Source organism: Empidonax traillii, unplaced genomic scaffold (assembly GCF_003031625.1).
Source record: "Empidonax traillii isolate 1590-97213 ecotype Southwest subspecies unplaced genomic scaffold, ASM303162v1 scaffold288:size648122, whole genome shotgun sequence".
In the NCBI taxonomy this organism is placed as follows: Eukaryota; Metazoa; Chordata; class Aves; order Passeriformes; family Tyrannidae; genus Empidonax; species Empidonax traillii.
In genome coordinates this window covers 19,354-36,841 of record NW_020955481.1, presented here as the reverse complement: position 1 = coordinate 36,841, position 17,488 = coordinate 19,354, and the positions used below count along the sequence as shown (strand labels likewise).

General features: G+C 38.0%; 1 protein-coding gene across 1 annotated transcript in view; it reads right to left on the bottom strand.

The window, feature by feature from the left end:
• The window catches only part of PIEZO2 (piezo type mechanosensitive ion channel component 2), a 134,133-nt gene that overhangs the window by 105,980 nt on the left and 10,665 nt on the right, over positions 1-17,488 (bottom strand). The window contains exons 3-4 of the mRNA XM_027890435.1: positions 13,533-13,743; positions 10,727-10,940 (exon numbers count right to left, since the gene is read on the bottom strand). Of these exons, the coding sequence (XP_027746236.1) occupies positions 10,727-10,940; positions 13,533-13,743 (425 nt within the window). The remainder of the gene's footprint in view (positions 1-10,726; positions 10,941-13,532; positions 13,744-17,488) is intronic.

Here is a 17,488-nt window from a genome sequence, read left to right as displayed (position 1 = left end):
AACATCAGTGACTTTTCTTTTAAAGGAAAACTAATTTCAAATGCACATCTATTGCATGAGAAACCTTATGAAATAAGTGAGTATTTTAAAACTTGTGTGCTAATATCACCTATATAATGAGGACAGAAAGAAATAACGAGCCACTGATCAGGAAGCTGTGGAGGAGAAAAGACAGTTTTAAGGGCTGTGAAGTACATAAAAGCTTGCAAAACCTGCAAATACAACACAAGCTTTAATTCAAGGGGGAAAAAAATATAAGCAGCCACAGTAAAATCACTTTGCTTTCAAGTGAATTAACAACTTTAAAACAGGATGACAAATAGTATCTACTCTGTAAACTGTTGTGGTTTTTTTTTTTTTTTTTTTTTAAGTAACCAGATTAATGGAATTTTCTCTGAGACTATATGACTGGAAGCTGTTAAGGACTGGACATCCATTAAAAATTACCAAACTTCAGACATTAAAATACTCCATATATCTGAAATAAAGCAGCTGCCCTCAGTAAAATTTAAGTCTGAACATACAGATTTGTGAGCTCTGTACCAAATTTCATCCAATAATTGAACTTTGTACTGACTTTCTATTACAAAAGCTTTCATTGCCTTAGAAGTAATAATTCCCCACTGTTATCACTAATAGTAGATATGGGTCTGTTAATCCCTTGTTTACTGAGACAAAGCCCATCTTCGAAAGCTTTAAATGAAGAAGATTTATCCTATTAATGGGTTTCCTCTCTGGATCCTCAAATCTCTTCATTACCCATGATACAGAATTTCTGGCAGCAGCATTAGTGATGTTGCTCCTTTCAGCACATCAGCAAGCTAGAAAGGCAGCAGCATATTGCTGTAGCCTTTGGGGACCTTTACTGGGGCTTCCAGAGATGGTCATCTTACACAGACACATGCTGAAGCAGCAACTCAAGTATCTTTTCATCCCAATCAGACAGCTGAGCATCTGGCACAGGAAGGACTATCAGATAGCACAGCAAGACAAAGATTAAATGGGGATAAAGCAGGTGAAAAAATTGCTTTAGGGCTCCTGCCTGATACCTTAGCCAGAGTGAGCACTTCAACATGATCCTTCCTCACCTGGATCAGCACTGTCACTGCTTTGACAGCAGAAGCCTTTACATGTTAGGTAGAGTTAGGCAAACAGTTGTTTGTTCTGTGACTAAAATAAAATTACTACTGTAATGCAGGAGGGTTGTTTGAGTTGTTGGTTGTTGTTTTTTTTTTTTTTTCGTTTTGTTTTGTTTTGTTTTGTTTTGTTTTTTTACAAACCATTCCAGCTACAGACCAGAGGCAATCCAGGGAGCATGGAGGCTGCAGGAGCTCAGGCAGCACTGCTGGGATGAGAGGATGAAGAGGGAAAAGTCACCTCAGCAGAAAAGGCTGGTTGGCACCAGTAATTTGCCACCTGCTCCTCTTCCTCATGTACACACATGCTTCCCTGTGACCATACAGGGGAATGAAAAGTTCTGAACAGCACCACCCAAACTGTGTGAACAAAATTTAAAATTTTTAATGTTTAGTTGGAGTTCCTAATTAGAGATGAATGTAATGAGAAAACAGGCCCAGGCTTCTAAGGAGTCATGGAAAGCAGGACAGGGAAAATCAAAAGCATGTTCAGAAACTTCCACGGGCACAAAGGCTTCCCCTTGTGAGAGGGTGAATTTGAAAACCTCAGCACTAAACACGAGGCACAGCTTTACCAAGGCACAGGTTAACAGCAGAACAGCTTAACAACATCCTTCTGCACCAATTAGTAACTGAGGTTATTGGTTTTTCAAAGCGAGTTGGCAGAGCTGCTGAAAGGAAAGGAGCCAACAGTCCCACCTCAGAAAGTCTCTCACAGGCAGAGCAGGGGACGGTCTGCTCCCAAAGCTCAGTCAGGTAGTACAGCCCATGGATTGCCTTGTTGTCTGAATCTCAGGTGCTGGGAGAAGGACAGATGCCTTTAGGCCATTGAGTGCAAAACTTCAGTAGAAATCATTTAGGAAGAGGAGACTGTGTTCAGGTAACCCCAGTGACTGTCAGCATCTAGCAGGGTGGTGCTGACTCCAATGTGCAAGCGACCTGCTACAATAACTAACATGCAACTGCCTGCCAGTCTAAGAGATTTACTGTTACTCCTTATAATAACATATGCAGAAAATACATAAATTGTTTTAAATTGTAGCTTCATACTCATTTTAACTTTGAGGTAACTTGGTCTGTGATCTAGACTCAAATTGCAGCCAAAAACTTTGGGATTTATTCCAAGTTCTGGCTATCTCAGGAGGTTATGTGATTCATCTAACTTCTCTGTTAGGGAATTTTTCCACCTTTGAAAAAGGGGTGATGGTACTGTTTAGTCACATTGGGACAGTCTGCTAGGTTCAGTGATGCATGCATAGGATAAAGAGATTTTCCACTTACTCAGCTGGCAATGAAACAGACTGGAAAAAAAAAAACAAAACCAAAAAGCAAGAGTGATTGATACCTACATCAAGAGATAATGTAGCAGAAAGTGTGAACAAAGAAAATATTCTTTTTTAGCAGTGAATGCACTAAGGCATAATGCAAGCTATGATACCCATTTAGTTTTAAACATAAAAAAAATAAAGTAGCAGGATATGGGAAAGAAGATAATGGGATAATGAACAATTAGTCTTGGGAAATGTGTGGAAATTGCCTAATTCCAAAAGTAAAATGGTATAACAGCTGATTTTAAATTGGTTATAAACTGAACATTATTGGCTCAGTTTTTATCAGCAAGTTCCAAACTTCAGCTAAATGAACATAAATAAGAGATTATGCACTTCCACTCTGAGTGTTTAAAGAAACTGAATTAGACTGCCCCTGAACAGACAAGGGCTATTTCCCTGGTGTGTACTTGACTGAGATTAGTTCAGACTGTCTTTTGTACCTTCAAGGAATGTGGGATGATTCATCTGTCAGTGTTGATACACTGAGTATAAAACACAAACTGCTACATAAGTGCTAAAAGTTCATCAGCACAATTTCTGGTCATGTCAGAATACAAAAATAAGTGTTGACCAGACCTCAGGAAAATAGTAAAGACAAGCCTGTAAAGCCAAGAGAAGTTTGGTGATTATATTTCCTAATATCACAATGCAATAGCAATACAAGTCTGGCAGGAGGAGAAGGCTTGATGTCTGTCTGTCCCTTTTCTGTCCTTGTTTTCAGGCACTTGCTCAATGATCACAGCATGCAGATCTGTGATCTTCAACCAATACAAAGAGAAAATAAAGGATCACTTTTTCACAGTCATCCTCTGCGTGCCCACACAGGACAGCCTGTGATGGACAAGGAGTCTCAAGTGCTGTCGTGGGGATCAGACACATACAGGCACATGGGGAAGTGGAGTGAGACATCATGAATCTAGAGGAACATCCAGAAAGTGGCGGTTCACAAACATTATGTCATGTGAGGATGACTGATTTTTACGTTTGGAGTTTACACTCAGTTTTCAGACGCAACGTGCTCATCATTGGGAGTGCTAAAGCTTCCCTCTCCCCACTAATGGGAACCCACTGTGGCCCCACTGGGCTGCCAGGGCACTCACCAGTGGCAGGCTCATCACTGTAGCAGAACACAGGTCGGAAACAGGTCTGTCCCATGTGCACGAAAATATTGTTTTTAAAAGGTCTTAGCATGTGTCTCAGTTTAAATCCCTTTTAAGTCCACAGGGAAGACAGAGGGATGTAAAACACCAGTGGTGCAATTTCAGTAACATGAATAAAGTTGTTCCTGCTTCTTCCAAGGCTAAATTTGGCACCTGATGCAGGGTGGTGATTATGGTGAATGCTGACAGCTACGTTGTGGAGATGGATCTGCAAAGGACTGCTCTCCAGACAAATGCTGCAGTTTACTTACTATTTCATCCATTGTTTTTTTCAGAGAGTTTCAAAGTTGCTTGAGTTACTAGTACAAACAAGAATTTGCTCATTTTAAAGAACTGCAGTATCTAACAAAAAGAAATAGTTATTGATAACCATGTAAAGACCAGCAAGAGCCACAGATTCTTGCTGGTAAAGCTGCATAGGTTTACACCAATTTCCCTCGTCACCACTGGACTTCCACCAAAACCTGAGGTAACCATTTGAAATCAATATTGAGTACAACTCTGCTATAAAGTGAACACAGCATGAACATTTATTACATGCCTGCTGAGGAGTGAATCTCTAAGGAATCCCTCTAAATAAGTGTTGAAAGAGGTGAATTCATTTTGTATGAATCTTTGGATGCCCATGTGGCAGAACTAACTCGTAAATCTCACAACAGAAAATATTTTTGCAATGCTTCCAACACTTTCTTGCTACAGCTGTTTGGGAACTCCACCACTGGTTCTCCTATCACATTTGGACAAAAATGCTATCAGAATGGTTAAAACTGTGAAGCACAATAACAGTCAAAATCATATTAACCTTTTTCAGTCCTGAAAAAAATTTACTTTGTAATGAAATTCTGAGCAGGGTTCAGTAAATAGGACTCTTTCTTTCTGAGTCATCTTGACCAGTTTCTAATATAAACCACACCAACTTGTTACAGTGAAGTAAGACACTAAAAAGGGGACTATAGAATATGCAAGGTTTGTTAAGAACTAGAAGACCTTCCTCTTAGGAAGGAGAAACAATCAAAATTGAGAAGGTTAAAAGATTTACTATGAATTTTCCAGCACTCCTTGGATCACCTATATTTTCAACTGTTCTGCCATACTGTCACGAAACCTGGTAACAGCTCACCAACTACAGTTATAGGCATCAATCTTTTTGGACACCAGATATACATTATTAGGTAGTTAATTAAAAAAAAAAGAAAAAGACAACTTGCAGGGACTCTGATAGTTGATAGTAAATAGCCTGTTTGTTGTCTAGTACAGAAACATTTCCTAGCATAATATTGAAAAACCCACTTTGTATAGGGCACAAAATTCTGGAACAAAATATCTTCTGAGGAATCATAAGATTAAGGAGAGAACTTAGAATTGCGGAATAACTCAGGTTGGGAGGCTTCTTAAAAGATCATCTCGTCCAACCTTTCATGGGAAAGGGAGCCCAGATAAGCCCACCTGCCCTTGGCCATGTCATAGTTTAGAAAGAGATTGTAAGAGCAAGGACGACTATTATCTTTTGTTGACAGGAGTCTGAACATGCATTTCTAAGCTGTTTACTTTGCAAAATAATTTTTAAAAAACATAATTAGGCTGAAGCTAAATTTCTGAGAAAGCATATAGGCTAAACTAAGTAGAATTAAGTCTCCTAATATGTGTTACATTATAGAGCTAATGTGAAACTCAGCTGCAAAACTTCTGTGAGAATAAGGTCAATAAGCTAACTTCTCTTCCTCTGCAAGAGGCAAATAGTGGCTCTCCAGCCTCATCTGGTCATTGTAGCCAACATGGTGACTAGGCTGGCATGGTTTGGAGCATGCTCTGCAACTACAAAGTGTGGGTTTTTTGATAGAGGATGATGGAAACAGGACAGTGTGGTGTCTTTACATGGCAATTATCCAAGGGTCTGGACTCTGCCCTGGCAGTGGGTGCTGCAGTACCATGGTGGTAAGTGGCTAAAAAAAACACCAGGTGGAAGGCATGAAAGCTGCTGCAGCCAAAGAGCAGCTCAATATAGGATACATAAATGAACTTTAAATACTCCCAACTTTTCAAACACTGGCTTCTGACCAAGTTAAAAGGCAACCCCCAAAACCTCAGAATTTCCTACAAGGGTAACAATATTCTGCCCCTCAGAGTTGAGTCACCTTTGAGACAAGTGCCAAAGGTGTCTGCAGCAAGGATTAACAGGAGCTGCAGCTCAGGCGAAACATGTTGCCCAGCTCTTGGTTCCAGTGGAAAGCAGGAGAGCAGGAGATCAGTGCCTTGCCCTGCAGAAGCAAGACACTTCCAGTGAGGTAATCAGTCAGCTACATCTTGATACTTTGGCAATATCTGCTCTCCTGATGGGATTTTATTAGTACATTTAGCCTCTAATTTATTAAAAAAAAAAATTACAGTTGGATGTCCCACCCTAATCTCACAACTCCAGGAATATTTTTCAGACTGTGCTTTAACATTTATAATCCCAGCTGAACAGACTATTTGGGCTACAAAATATGAATCTGTATCAAAGCTTTCATGGAAGCCCAAATGGAGGATTTTGGACTGAAGTCATCTCAGATTAATCTGAAAACAAACTGAATATCATATATCTACCATCTGTAGGTTATATCAATGCAACACTCTCTTCAAAAATAAAACAGTCATTTAAGCAAGCTTATTACTAGTTACTATAAAATCTATTTAAAAAGTCCTGCTTATAGACGTCTTTCAGATGAAAATTTCCTCTTGAAAAAAACACCTTACATTAGACTTCCTAACTCAGATTGCAATAAAGCAATCAGTTGTGTAATTAGTTCCAAATTCCCATTCACTTGAGAAGATGTGAAATAACATAGCACTATGAAGTGGATGACACTACCTGGACTCCTAGGTTTGCCACTTTGTAAGGGTGAGGCAATCTATGCCTTCCCATAGATGAAAACCATTTGTGTTTCAACTATTTTGAACAGTAGGTGCCTGAAAACTACAAGCAATAGAAGACAGACCTAAACTTTAGAAAGTACATAGCTTTTCATTTACATTGGATTGCTGGATCTTTAAATGAATATGCTTATAAGCACAGTTTTGGACAGGAATAACTTTACTGACTCAGGATAAACCTCATACCACTGCATTGATCCTATTTCTTCACGTTGGCAAGGCCTTATCATTTCCCCAATTACATCCGTTTGCCAAAATAAACAATATCAGGAAGAAAGGAGGCAGCGATCTGAAAAATGGCAAACATAATAATGTGTATTTTTTCAGGCTGTGACAGTGTGTACACAATTTCAGAAGTCATTTTAGCTCATATACTTGTTTTTATTAACTTAGGTGAAAATAATTTTTTGGCAGAAATATGATATATTTTGAATTTTGCTTTAAGTGGATACTTCTTGTCACTGTTTTCCCATCTTCATAATTCACCAAATTTGCAATATGGTAGCACGCCAACACAGAATATACCTATTATAAATGAAGTTAACTGAGTGTGGACATTTTAGTCGACAGAGACTGGTGGGTAATTAATCAGTGTTATTACATGCAACCAGGTAAATCCTACAAGCTCTGCTGCCAGCATGCCTACCCCTGGCACACCAGCTAGACTCCAGACTTTTCAGTACCCCATACATTTCCATTCTGCAGAGTGCTCGCTTGATGGCATTTTAATGTGTCTTTGTGTTTATGTCACTTCTGTCTCCATAGGGCAGAACCAGAAAGCCACAGCAGTAGATCTGAAACTTTGTAGGACATAGATGTCTTCATGTTTATTTACTAATAGTGCTTTAGTATGGTATTTGCTATACCATGGCAAACACTTGGGGCTTTGTTACCACAACATCCTAAATTAGGGGGGAGGTAGTTTGTATTTCCATAAGGTTTCAGGGCAAAATATGTAAATTCACCAGATTTCAGTTTATTCCTTTAAAGAAAACTGTTTTCTTCTGGTGACACTTCTTACAATCACAAGTACTGAATTTTGAGTTGAAGGTTGTTAAAAGGAAGGAGTAGCACAAGGATGATGCAAATCTTAGCTGAATCATACTGTTAACTTGAGAATTTTCCTGCTTGTTTGGGTATAGTTTAACTTCATTTAGTCTGAAATCAGTCAATACACTGACAAGCTGAATGCATTACTATTCAGAGAAAACACATTTTTTATTGATCAGAAACCACTTGTACATTTCTTGTCAACTTGAGAGCTCAAACCCAGAAAGGTGCTTTTTAAAACACCAGACTTTCTGCAAAGGGAAATAACATCCACCAGCAGTTTGAAAGGAGTAGTTTTCGCATCTGCCCTTGCAAAGGAGAAGAGCTTATCTTGGTGATCAAGCTTTCAAAACTTTAGAGAGAAATAGAAGTCCTTCTTTTGTATAGAATCATAGAACCATTTAGGATGCAAAAGACCTCTAAGTCCAACCATTAAGCCATCACCAAATGATGTCTCTAAGTGCCATGTCTACAGATCTTGTAAATATCTCCAGGGACAGTGATTCAACCACTTTCCTGAGCAGTCTCTACCAATGTCTGATGACCATTTTGGTGCAGAAATTTTTCCTAATATCCAATCTAAACTTACCCTGGTGCAACTTGAAGCCATTTCCTCTTGTCCTGCCACTCATTACTCATGAGAAGAGAACAACACCCACCTTACTACAACCTGCTTTCAGGTACTGTAAAGAGCGATAAGGTCTCCCCTCAGCCTTCCCTTCAGAACAACTCTAGTTCTCTCAGCTACTCCTCATAAGACCCATGATCCAGACACTTTACCAGCTTCATTGCCCTTCCCTGGACATGCTCCATCACATCAATGTCCTTCTTGTAGCAAAACTTTGGAGAATCAAAGTCTTTTCTTGGCATATTATTTACCCATGAAAGCCACCTACTAGTATTAATGGGAACTCTGCATATTTAGCACAGCTTCAAACCAAGATGGTACATAAAATAGCAATGTATCGATTTTCTTCTAGGATGAAAAATGCTAAAATATTTTTTATGCACCATTCCAATATGTATGTCTCTCATTTTTCCTCCTCTAGCCACTTCTTATATATCAGTCCCACTCCAATCATTAAAAATCATTAGTGGCTTTTTCTCACACTAAGATTTGTACTTCCCATCACTGAAAATACCTGTCTTGATGCTCTTCAAAGGCATCGCCCTGAAAGTAGATCAAAGTAAATCCATAACAGAAAGAACTGTCAATAAAGAAACATGGAAGTCTGCACCTTCTGATGCCATTGGTGTTTTCTGTATTCAAACATGATTTCCTACGTAATTTAGAATATCACTCCCTCATATGACATCCTGTGTGAAAGGCAAAGTACTCAACAGTAGCAGCTCAAGAGAAAGTCTGCAATATTTTCTGCTTAGAGAAAGCTCTGTACGTACTCTGAAATCCAATATTGGGCCTTTTTTTTAACCCAGACTCTGAAGGTCCTTTTCCATTCTACACTGAGGCAGAAGTAAGTTCCTTGCAATCAGATTTTTTCATTTCAAAAATTAACGACTAAGATAAAGTGGCATTTTATCATAAATTTTATCATAAAATGAAATTTTATCATAATTTTTTAATAATTTCATCATAAAATGAAATTTTATCATAAAATGAAGAATCACACTATTTAAAAAAGATAAATTACTAAATGAAAACAATAACCTCGAGACCAAATTAATTGACACTTAAAGTAAATAAAAATATAGGAATTTAAAATTAATAAGAAAAAATAGTAAAAAAGAAAAAGGGACTTCACGAATGATGCATATGAAGAGCGTTCGACGTATTCTAGCAAAATGGTATGAAGCACATATTTCCTCTCCTTAAGAAACTGTTATTGCTATCTGGTGCTAAAAATTTTGAGTTGATATCCCCACAGACAAATAGTTCAGATTTTTAAAGCCATTTCCCCTTTCTTTTCCTAATACAAGAGAAAGTAATATCAAGGGTTTAGAGAAGTTGTGAGCATTTCAGCTCCTTGGCACTAGAAATCGTCCATTCTCCTACACTGACCTCTAGGTGGCACAAAAGAACCTAAACTAAGCAAGTCTTTTCTGATTTTTCAATTAACGTTATGGTCTCCCAATCAGCCTCATCAAGTCACCAATTATGACATCATAAAGCACACATCTATAATCTATACTAAATAAAGTATCAAATAAGTACTAAAGTAACAGCTACTATAACTAGATAGCTCTATTTTATGGCTTTTAATGGTACATTGAGATATAAATCATTAATTGATTCTCCACAGCACATCTAATTTCCTTTCTCCTTCAACTTATAATACTTCAAAGGAACAGTACGTTTACTAGAAACAAAGTTAAGGTTTACATCTAGTTTAATGTAAGGATTACTACAACATTAAAAATACGTACCAAAAAAACCAATTTGCAATAATCCAGAAAAAAAAAAGCCCAAAACAGTAATGAGCAAAATACATCCATTACTTAATATTTTTTTAGATTCTAATATGTGAAAAAGGGTCAGTGAAATGACAGCAAATCAATATTTACTGTAGCAGTAACTAGAAATGCTGCTCTTTTACTTAACTGACGTAGCTGTTGTTATGAACTATGTCCTGTCTGACCAGAGAGAATTTTTATATTAACAGTCCTATATTATGCACAGCACATGAAGTAACCCAGAAACCCTAAGCCCTTAAGGCTAAGGGCTTGTATGCCCTTAAGCATACAAGAATGACACCACAAAAGCATAGTTAAGACCCTATAACATCACAGCTCACAGCATTTATTTTCCTCTATCAAAAAAAAGAAATAAAATAAGCATCTGTACACTGCCCTTGTATCAATGCTGCCATCTATGTCATTTATCTCCCATCTTAGCCAAATCATTCACACTCAAATCTCAAGAACACTTTGACCAAAACCAAAATCACCTTCTCCTCCTAACCTGCTCCAGCTCTCTGCATGGAATTGTCCGGGCTGGACTTTCACCACTCTGTCATTCAAAACCATTCTGTCTGAAATGTTTTGCCTCCCAAGAGTGAACGTGAAGCTATGTGTAAAATTTGTCAAAGCGTTATGTGGAAGATCATTTGCACCAACATGTGATAACAGGGCACTGCATCGTGTGCCCACAATTAAACAGGAAAGGAATTTCTCTCACCTGGCATAGAAATCTTTCGGTGGAACAACCTCCTGAAAGAACTGTAGCTGGTACAGATAAAGTCCAATCAAGTGTCCTGCACTGAATATAGCCATTAATACACACAGACAGCTGAATATCAGCGGATCAAATGCTTGGCAACAGGACCACCACGTGCACAGACCCAAAAATACAAAGAAATACACAGCTGAGGTCAAAGATGGCACCATCATACCTGTAAAAATAAAAGCATGCAGGGTTAGAAAAGTGTGGGAAATCTCAACATTTGTTACACCTTAAGTTTGAAATGAAGTATATTAAAAAATGTAGCCCAGTTAGTGTTTATCCTAATTATTACAATTACTTCTAAAGACTGCTATTAACTTTGAGACTAGAAGAGTAGGATCTTATGTTTTGTTTAATTCACTTTTACAATATCTTAGCACTTAGAACACAAGCACTCTCCAGACTTTCCTCCAAGAATCTTCTCTACGTAAAGACGTTTCATAAAGCAAGGAGAAAAACATAAAGGTGGTTGCAAGGCCAGCCAGCACAGCCTGAGATCACCTGTGTATGAATTTTAAGTACAAGATACTAAAATGTCATGATGAATTAACAGTGAAAAGCCTTCTCATACAGATCTTGAGATATCTTGACTTATTAAAACAAAAAAATGCCCTCATATACTGAAAGAGATTTAGAAAAAATCTACAGAATAATCAGTAAATGTTGGATTTTTTTTTTCCATTGTTAACTCCTAGAAACTTCTTATTTACACATGACAAACACTATTCTGTCTCACACATGTATATTGCTTTTGCTCTTGCTGAGTGTTGCACTTGTGAAAATGTCTAACTGTTGAAGGAGACCTGATGCCCTGAGGGTAGCCCACAAAAATAGGTTAGGAAGCAGGAAAGGCATTCATATCTAAGAGGAGCAACTACGAGAAATCGACATGATTGCAGACAGCAGAGCAGCCCAGAGAACTCTCTAAAGAAATGATAACAAAGCTAGCAGGGGTGCCTGCCTCAATTTATTTTTAAGCTTTTTACTAGTACATATCCAGGAGCCCCCTTCCTCTGGACAGACCTGCAGGCTCCTCGTGACCCATAAGGCCCTGCAGCTGAGCCCTGTAACTGAGCCAGCCACTCCAGAAGGAGCATTTGCCCCTTGCCAGGTGCTGGATTGATGTGTCTTTTGGGGGCAGTGCTCCAAGGCTCGGTCCTTGGTTGAGCTGAGTCCAGGCACTGTAAGGACTCATATCCACAGTCATTTTCCTGAGCTCCACCATCACATCTTTCACATCATGCTTTAGACCAAGTCTTTAACCTATGGTGCTGTAAATGCAGCAATTTCTGCCTTGAGCCTGAAACTATTTCCTTCCTTCTTTCAAAGAGGCACTTTGTCTTTATTTAAACGCTTCTGGAGAAGGAGATTTCTCTATATCCTAAACTAAGTTTTTATTATGGTCAATTACTCTGGCTGTGAAAAATTCAAAATTTATTTCTGGTCTGAAATTGCCTAGGTTTACCACCTAAGTGTTGGCTCCTATTATCACTTCTACTAGATGAGGTATCTTAAAAAAAATGGTATCACTTTGTCAGTACTTTCAGGCTGCAGTTAAATCACCCTTCATCTTTTTGGCATGGCAAGTAAGGAAGTATTTAACTTATTAAGCTCAAGGTCTCTCTCTGGAATACAGGCTTCTCAGACCTCAAGTCCTTTTTGTAACTCTACTCTGAACAACCTCCCGGTTCTTGGCTTGCTTTGGAGCTCCACAGGCAAGCTGCCCATCAACATTCAGAAGAAATTGTTCCCTGTTTGCTGCATGATCCTTCTATTTCACCCTCCATGGATGATGTTCACCCATGCAGAGTGGCACTAGGTCTTCTCTTTTTGTTTGGTTTTGGGGTTTTTTTTTAATCACATCTCTCTTCCCTCAAGTCAGGCCTCATGGCGATACACGTATTTTTTTTCCTTTTTAGATTTCTTTCTTTGCATTTGGCTACGCGTAAGGCTGCTAGATAATCTTACCTTAAAGAGAGTGTCTGCCTTACTAAAGGGGCCACATCTGACCAGTCCCTGTCATTCGGTATCAGACCTTTTTTGTACTCTTGTTTTATACTTCATAGACTGGTATATTTATTCGTTTAGTATACGGTTTGTACTTTTACTTTATATGTAAACGCTCCATTAAAACATGTGAGCCAGCAGATGAAAACTAATTTACAACTCCATGACCCAATTTTGAATTCAGTAATTACAACCTACAGCGATTTGTACACTTCCATTCTGGCTGTAGCTGATTACGTGGTACTAAGTCAAAAGCGTTATAAAAATGTTGTCTCTATCCTATCAAAACAACTACTTTTACTGACTACATTGAAAACCAACAGGAAGTCTGCTTATTAGTCTTTTTACACACTACATGGTCAACTGAATAATTTTTGATTTTTTTCTTTAAGGTTATATGAACACAGTTCCTTTTTATACTTGAAAGTGATGGAATCAAATCTATAAATTGACTTTAAAAAAATAAATATATATACAACAGTCACTAATAATATGCCCCATTCACCATTTGATTATAACAGCAACTGTGAAAGTCATAAACAGAATAACTGGTCAACACAGTATCAGTACAAAAACATTAAGCAACTCAACATATCCCAACACCTGCCAAAAATTCAATTTAAATAAAATCAGTAGCAATTTCTTTTCCCTTAAAAATTTCCATTGTTACTCCCACAGGTACCAAAGTGCTGAAACTAATTTGTTAAATGCATAATCTAATGGGCTCCTGAGGAAATTTTTCAAATGCACCAACCTGCTGAACCAAGTAAAATTGTAACAACAACTTTCCCAGTGGTGATTATCATATTGCCAATAAACTCCCTCAGTTTGGATGCTAGGGAGGCGATTCTACGCAGCAGTTTTAATTTCATGGTTTCCTCAAATTCTGCTTCTCCACAGTCTTCGTCATCCAGATCTTCATCATACATCAAAGCGTCATCTGGCTCTAATTTTTCTCTTGCAGCCTAAAGCAGAAGGAAGGAAAGAAAAATAGAATGCAAAAAACAGAGAGAGAGACACACAAAGGAATTTGAAATTAAAAACCGCACATATATTATTTAATAATGAAGTCTTCTTATAACCTTTGATTATCTCAAGTAATGAGAGCTAAGAAAGATGCACTAAGCCCGAGTTGTGCACTGATGGCTCCCACTTCAGATCTTCCTCAAAATAAAAGGATATTAACCACTGTCTCTGAGAAAAGCTGCAATCCTCCCACATGTGCGCAACATTCTGCTTCTTCATTTTTACATGAAATTTGGTTTGGTTAGTTCAGCATTCTTAGCAAGATAAGCATGTTGTTATCCTCTATCTTTTAAACACCTCTTTGCTCCAGTGGCTTCAGTTATAAGCTCCAGTAAGCACAAGTCCCTTCGTGGTTGATGTTGCTCAATAAATCTCACTTTTCAAACCCTTTTGCATTAACCCTTTCCCAAACTTTAAGTGCAAAATCTAGAATGGGGGGAGTAGGAGTGACCTAGGACAGGGCAACAAGGCCTAAAGTAAATGGACAGATAGCTCATTTGTGACTGAAGTTTGAGGAAAAAAAATACACTAAGCAGAGAATTGGGGAGATAGTGAGGAACGGTGAGATTGACTGACAGTGAAAGAAAAGGTGAAAAAATGAGCAAGAGAGAAGTAGTGAAAGCTTGAGTGACCTACAACAATTTAGCAGGGAAAATGAGATCAGTGGTTTAGAACTACACAATGGAAAAAAAGAAGAGAAGGAAACATGTAAAGGCCTGTCATACTTAAGCAGTTTGTTAGGATTTGGCAGTGGCTTTCACCATCAAGTCTCCATCGTATCTTGGAGACCAGAAGACATACACAGCTATTGAGTGATGCAGACTAAATCATCAACCCACAGTGAGAATCTGCAGGATTAGCAAGAGGCCCCCACAAAGACAAAATTTATGGAAAAATTAGTCATTCACAGAGATGTAGGGGCATATTAAAAAAAAAAAAAAAAAAGAAAAAGAAGTAATAGTTTTGAGCCAGGTTCTCATTTGGTGTAATACGGAATAGCTTCTTTGGCACTAATTTAAACTTGAATTAGCTAACGTTAGTTCTGGCCAAGCTGTATCACTGTGTGTGAAAGCAAGAAAGAGAGACTATTGGTATTTTTCATCAGAATAGCAGTTTTATATTTATTGGTGACCTTTGGCAGAAAAAATTCCACACTGACAGATAAGACTGCAGTGGGAACACATGAACCCTCAGACGACTTAACCAAATTCTTCTGTACCATTACATTATGTGGATTCCCAAAGGAACAAAACTCCCTATGGACTCTTCCATTTCACCTTTAAGCTTGTTGCCAGCTATCTCCTCTTACTTTAGAGCATTAACATTTTTGTGAATGCCCAGGGAAAAGAAAAAAAAAAAAAGCCTGCTTATTCTCAAGAGTCTCTTTTTTATGGACAATGAAACATGTATTAAATACAGCAGAGGGCTGATCTGGGAAATCTACTTTTCTCTTTGACTTATCACCATTTCACTGGCTATACTCATTTCAAATGGAATACAGTAAATTTTCAATTGCTTTCTTATTGTCACCATTCACTCATCCAGCTCTCAACATATGAATTATTAGATCCTTATGCAAAACAATAGAGAGACAGCAGCCCAAACATGCAGTCCCCACATTTCGAGCCATGCAGCACAAAAAGGTTTTCTATCCATTCATCACTGCTGTTCATATCTATGCTCCTATCTAAAGGATATGAGCTTTCCTATCTAAAGGACAGGCAATAATAAATGTTAAATATTCAGGAACAATGCTTACAGGGGACTGAGCAATACATTCTGCCCTCACTTTCACCTCTTCATCTGTTTTAGTGAGAAAGTTAAATAATAGGCAAAAGTTATGATTATTTCTGATTGTGCTGTAATTACTAGATTAACCTGCTCCTCATCCAGTCCTTTTGGGTTCAATCCTGCTCCTCCTGGACTGGCTGTAATGCTCTGTGCCTTGAGTTTAATGTGACCAGTGAACAGTGAAACCTTCAATAATGTTGATATCCCAACCAAAGAGAATGAGTGAGACTGGCGGACATTTAAAGGTTGCTTAAAAACGGCATGCTTACAATAGACGGGTCTAGGTGATGGAGACCCCTGTTTCTTCAGCTAGTGCCTTCAGGTAAACACAGACTTACTTAAAAAATGTATAGGAATAATTTCAAAATAAATAAGTTATTTCATGGGAGGTTGTCAGGATTCACATCTCTTTGAATACTGTGAGTCTATGTTAAACATGAAGACATGATTCACATATTTATACATCTTATGATTGCTGACATAGCACTTAATTATACATAGGTAGGAACAGGAAATAAAAGTCTAAATATTAGACTTTTACAATATTTTGTAACAATAAATATTTTCCAAGCAGAAGCCGAAAATGTTCTCGTGGGAAAATTAAATATTTTTAAGTATTAATTGGAGGAAAACACAAATTACCTTCAAATAACAAAATAAAAAGGAGGACACAGAAGTAAAGACACCACATAAAAACATCCCACTGAAAGGTGGGACTTGATATCCTTTTCTGTCTCTTATCCCCACCTGCCTTCCAAGCCTCAGGTGCCATATGCCCAAATTCAGATCTTGATCTCCTCAAAATTGGTCTTTGGATTTTCTATCATAATTAGGATCATATTTTTTTAATTTTACCAGGCTAATCACTCTTGCTTAATTGATCTGAAGAACCTTTAGGTTACATTTTGCCTTAAGAGTTCAGTATTAATAATCTAGTACTGACACGTATGACATAGCATGCCCAGGGAGAAGCACTAGAGAAGAGACTATTTCACTGGACCAGGATACAACTGAAGCTGAGAAGGAGATGATGGTCCAAACTTTCTGTGGACTGAGGCTTATACCCTTCAAGCATAGCAAAAAGCTTACAGGTTGATGAGTTACCAAGCAAGTTAACTTTTTCTTGTTTTCCCCTTTTATTTATATATGAAAATATTAATTACAAGTTCAAGAAGAAAGTTAGGATATCACAAACATTCACAGGAAATGCAGAAAAACCTAATTCTGGTGTTACTGAGGTCATCAGATGTAGGAAAGAAAATTTCAGCATTCAGAACCCCAGCAAACACCAAACTGATTTCCTAAGTTTTCCTTTTAAAACTGCAAAAGTCTGTTTAGAGTTGGAGTTCTTCAACTGCTCTCCTCAGTTTAAGACAAGCTAGCAAATGGGGTTATCAACAACAAGCATAATACCTCACATAGCTTTTTCAGAACAGATGCACATTGGTTTGCAACTCTTCAGCACACCTGGAATTATCAATGATGGTTTCGAAGACCCAGGCTTTGCACCAACATACCACCCGTAAGAGGTGGGTTAAATTCCTCATCTCTCTCTTCCCTATCTGCAAGTTCTTAGCCTTATTCTGTCTTTTTCTTTCATGACCCAGTTGATGATTATTTAGCAAAAAGACGATAACAGTTAAACAGCTATAGATTTTAGGTTTTTTTTTTTTGTATATAAACATATCTGTTTGTAATTCAGTATCCAAAATGAACGGCCATGTTCCTTTCTTGAAGAAGCTGAAAGGCCATGATCCAGCATATGTCAAAAAGACAAACTTCGGATTCCCCCACTCTCATATTCACCACCCTCTAACTGGATTATCTGGGCCAGCTTTCCAGTTTCTCACATTGAGCACATTATATTGCTGAAGGCAGGCAAACAGTTAACAG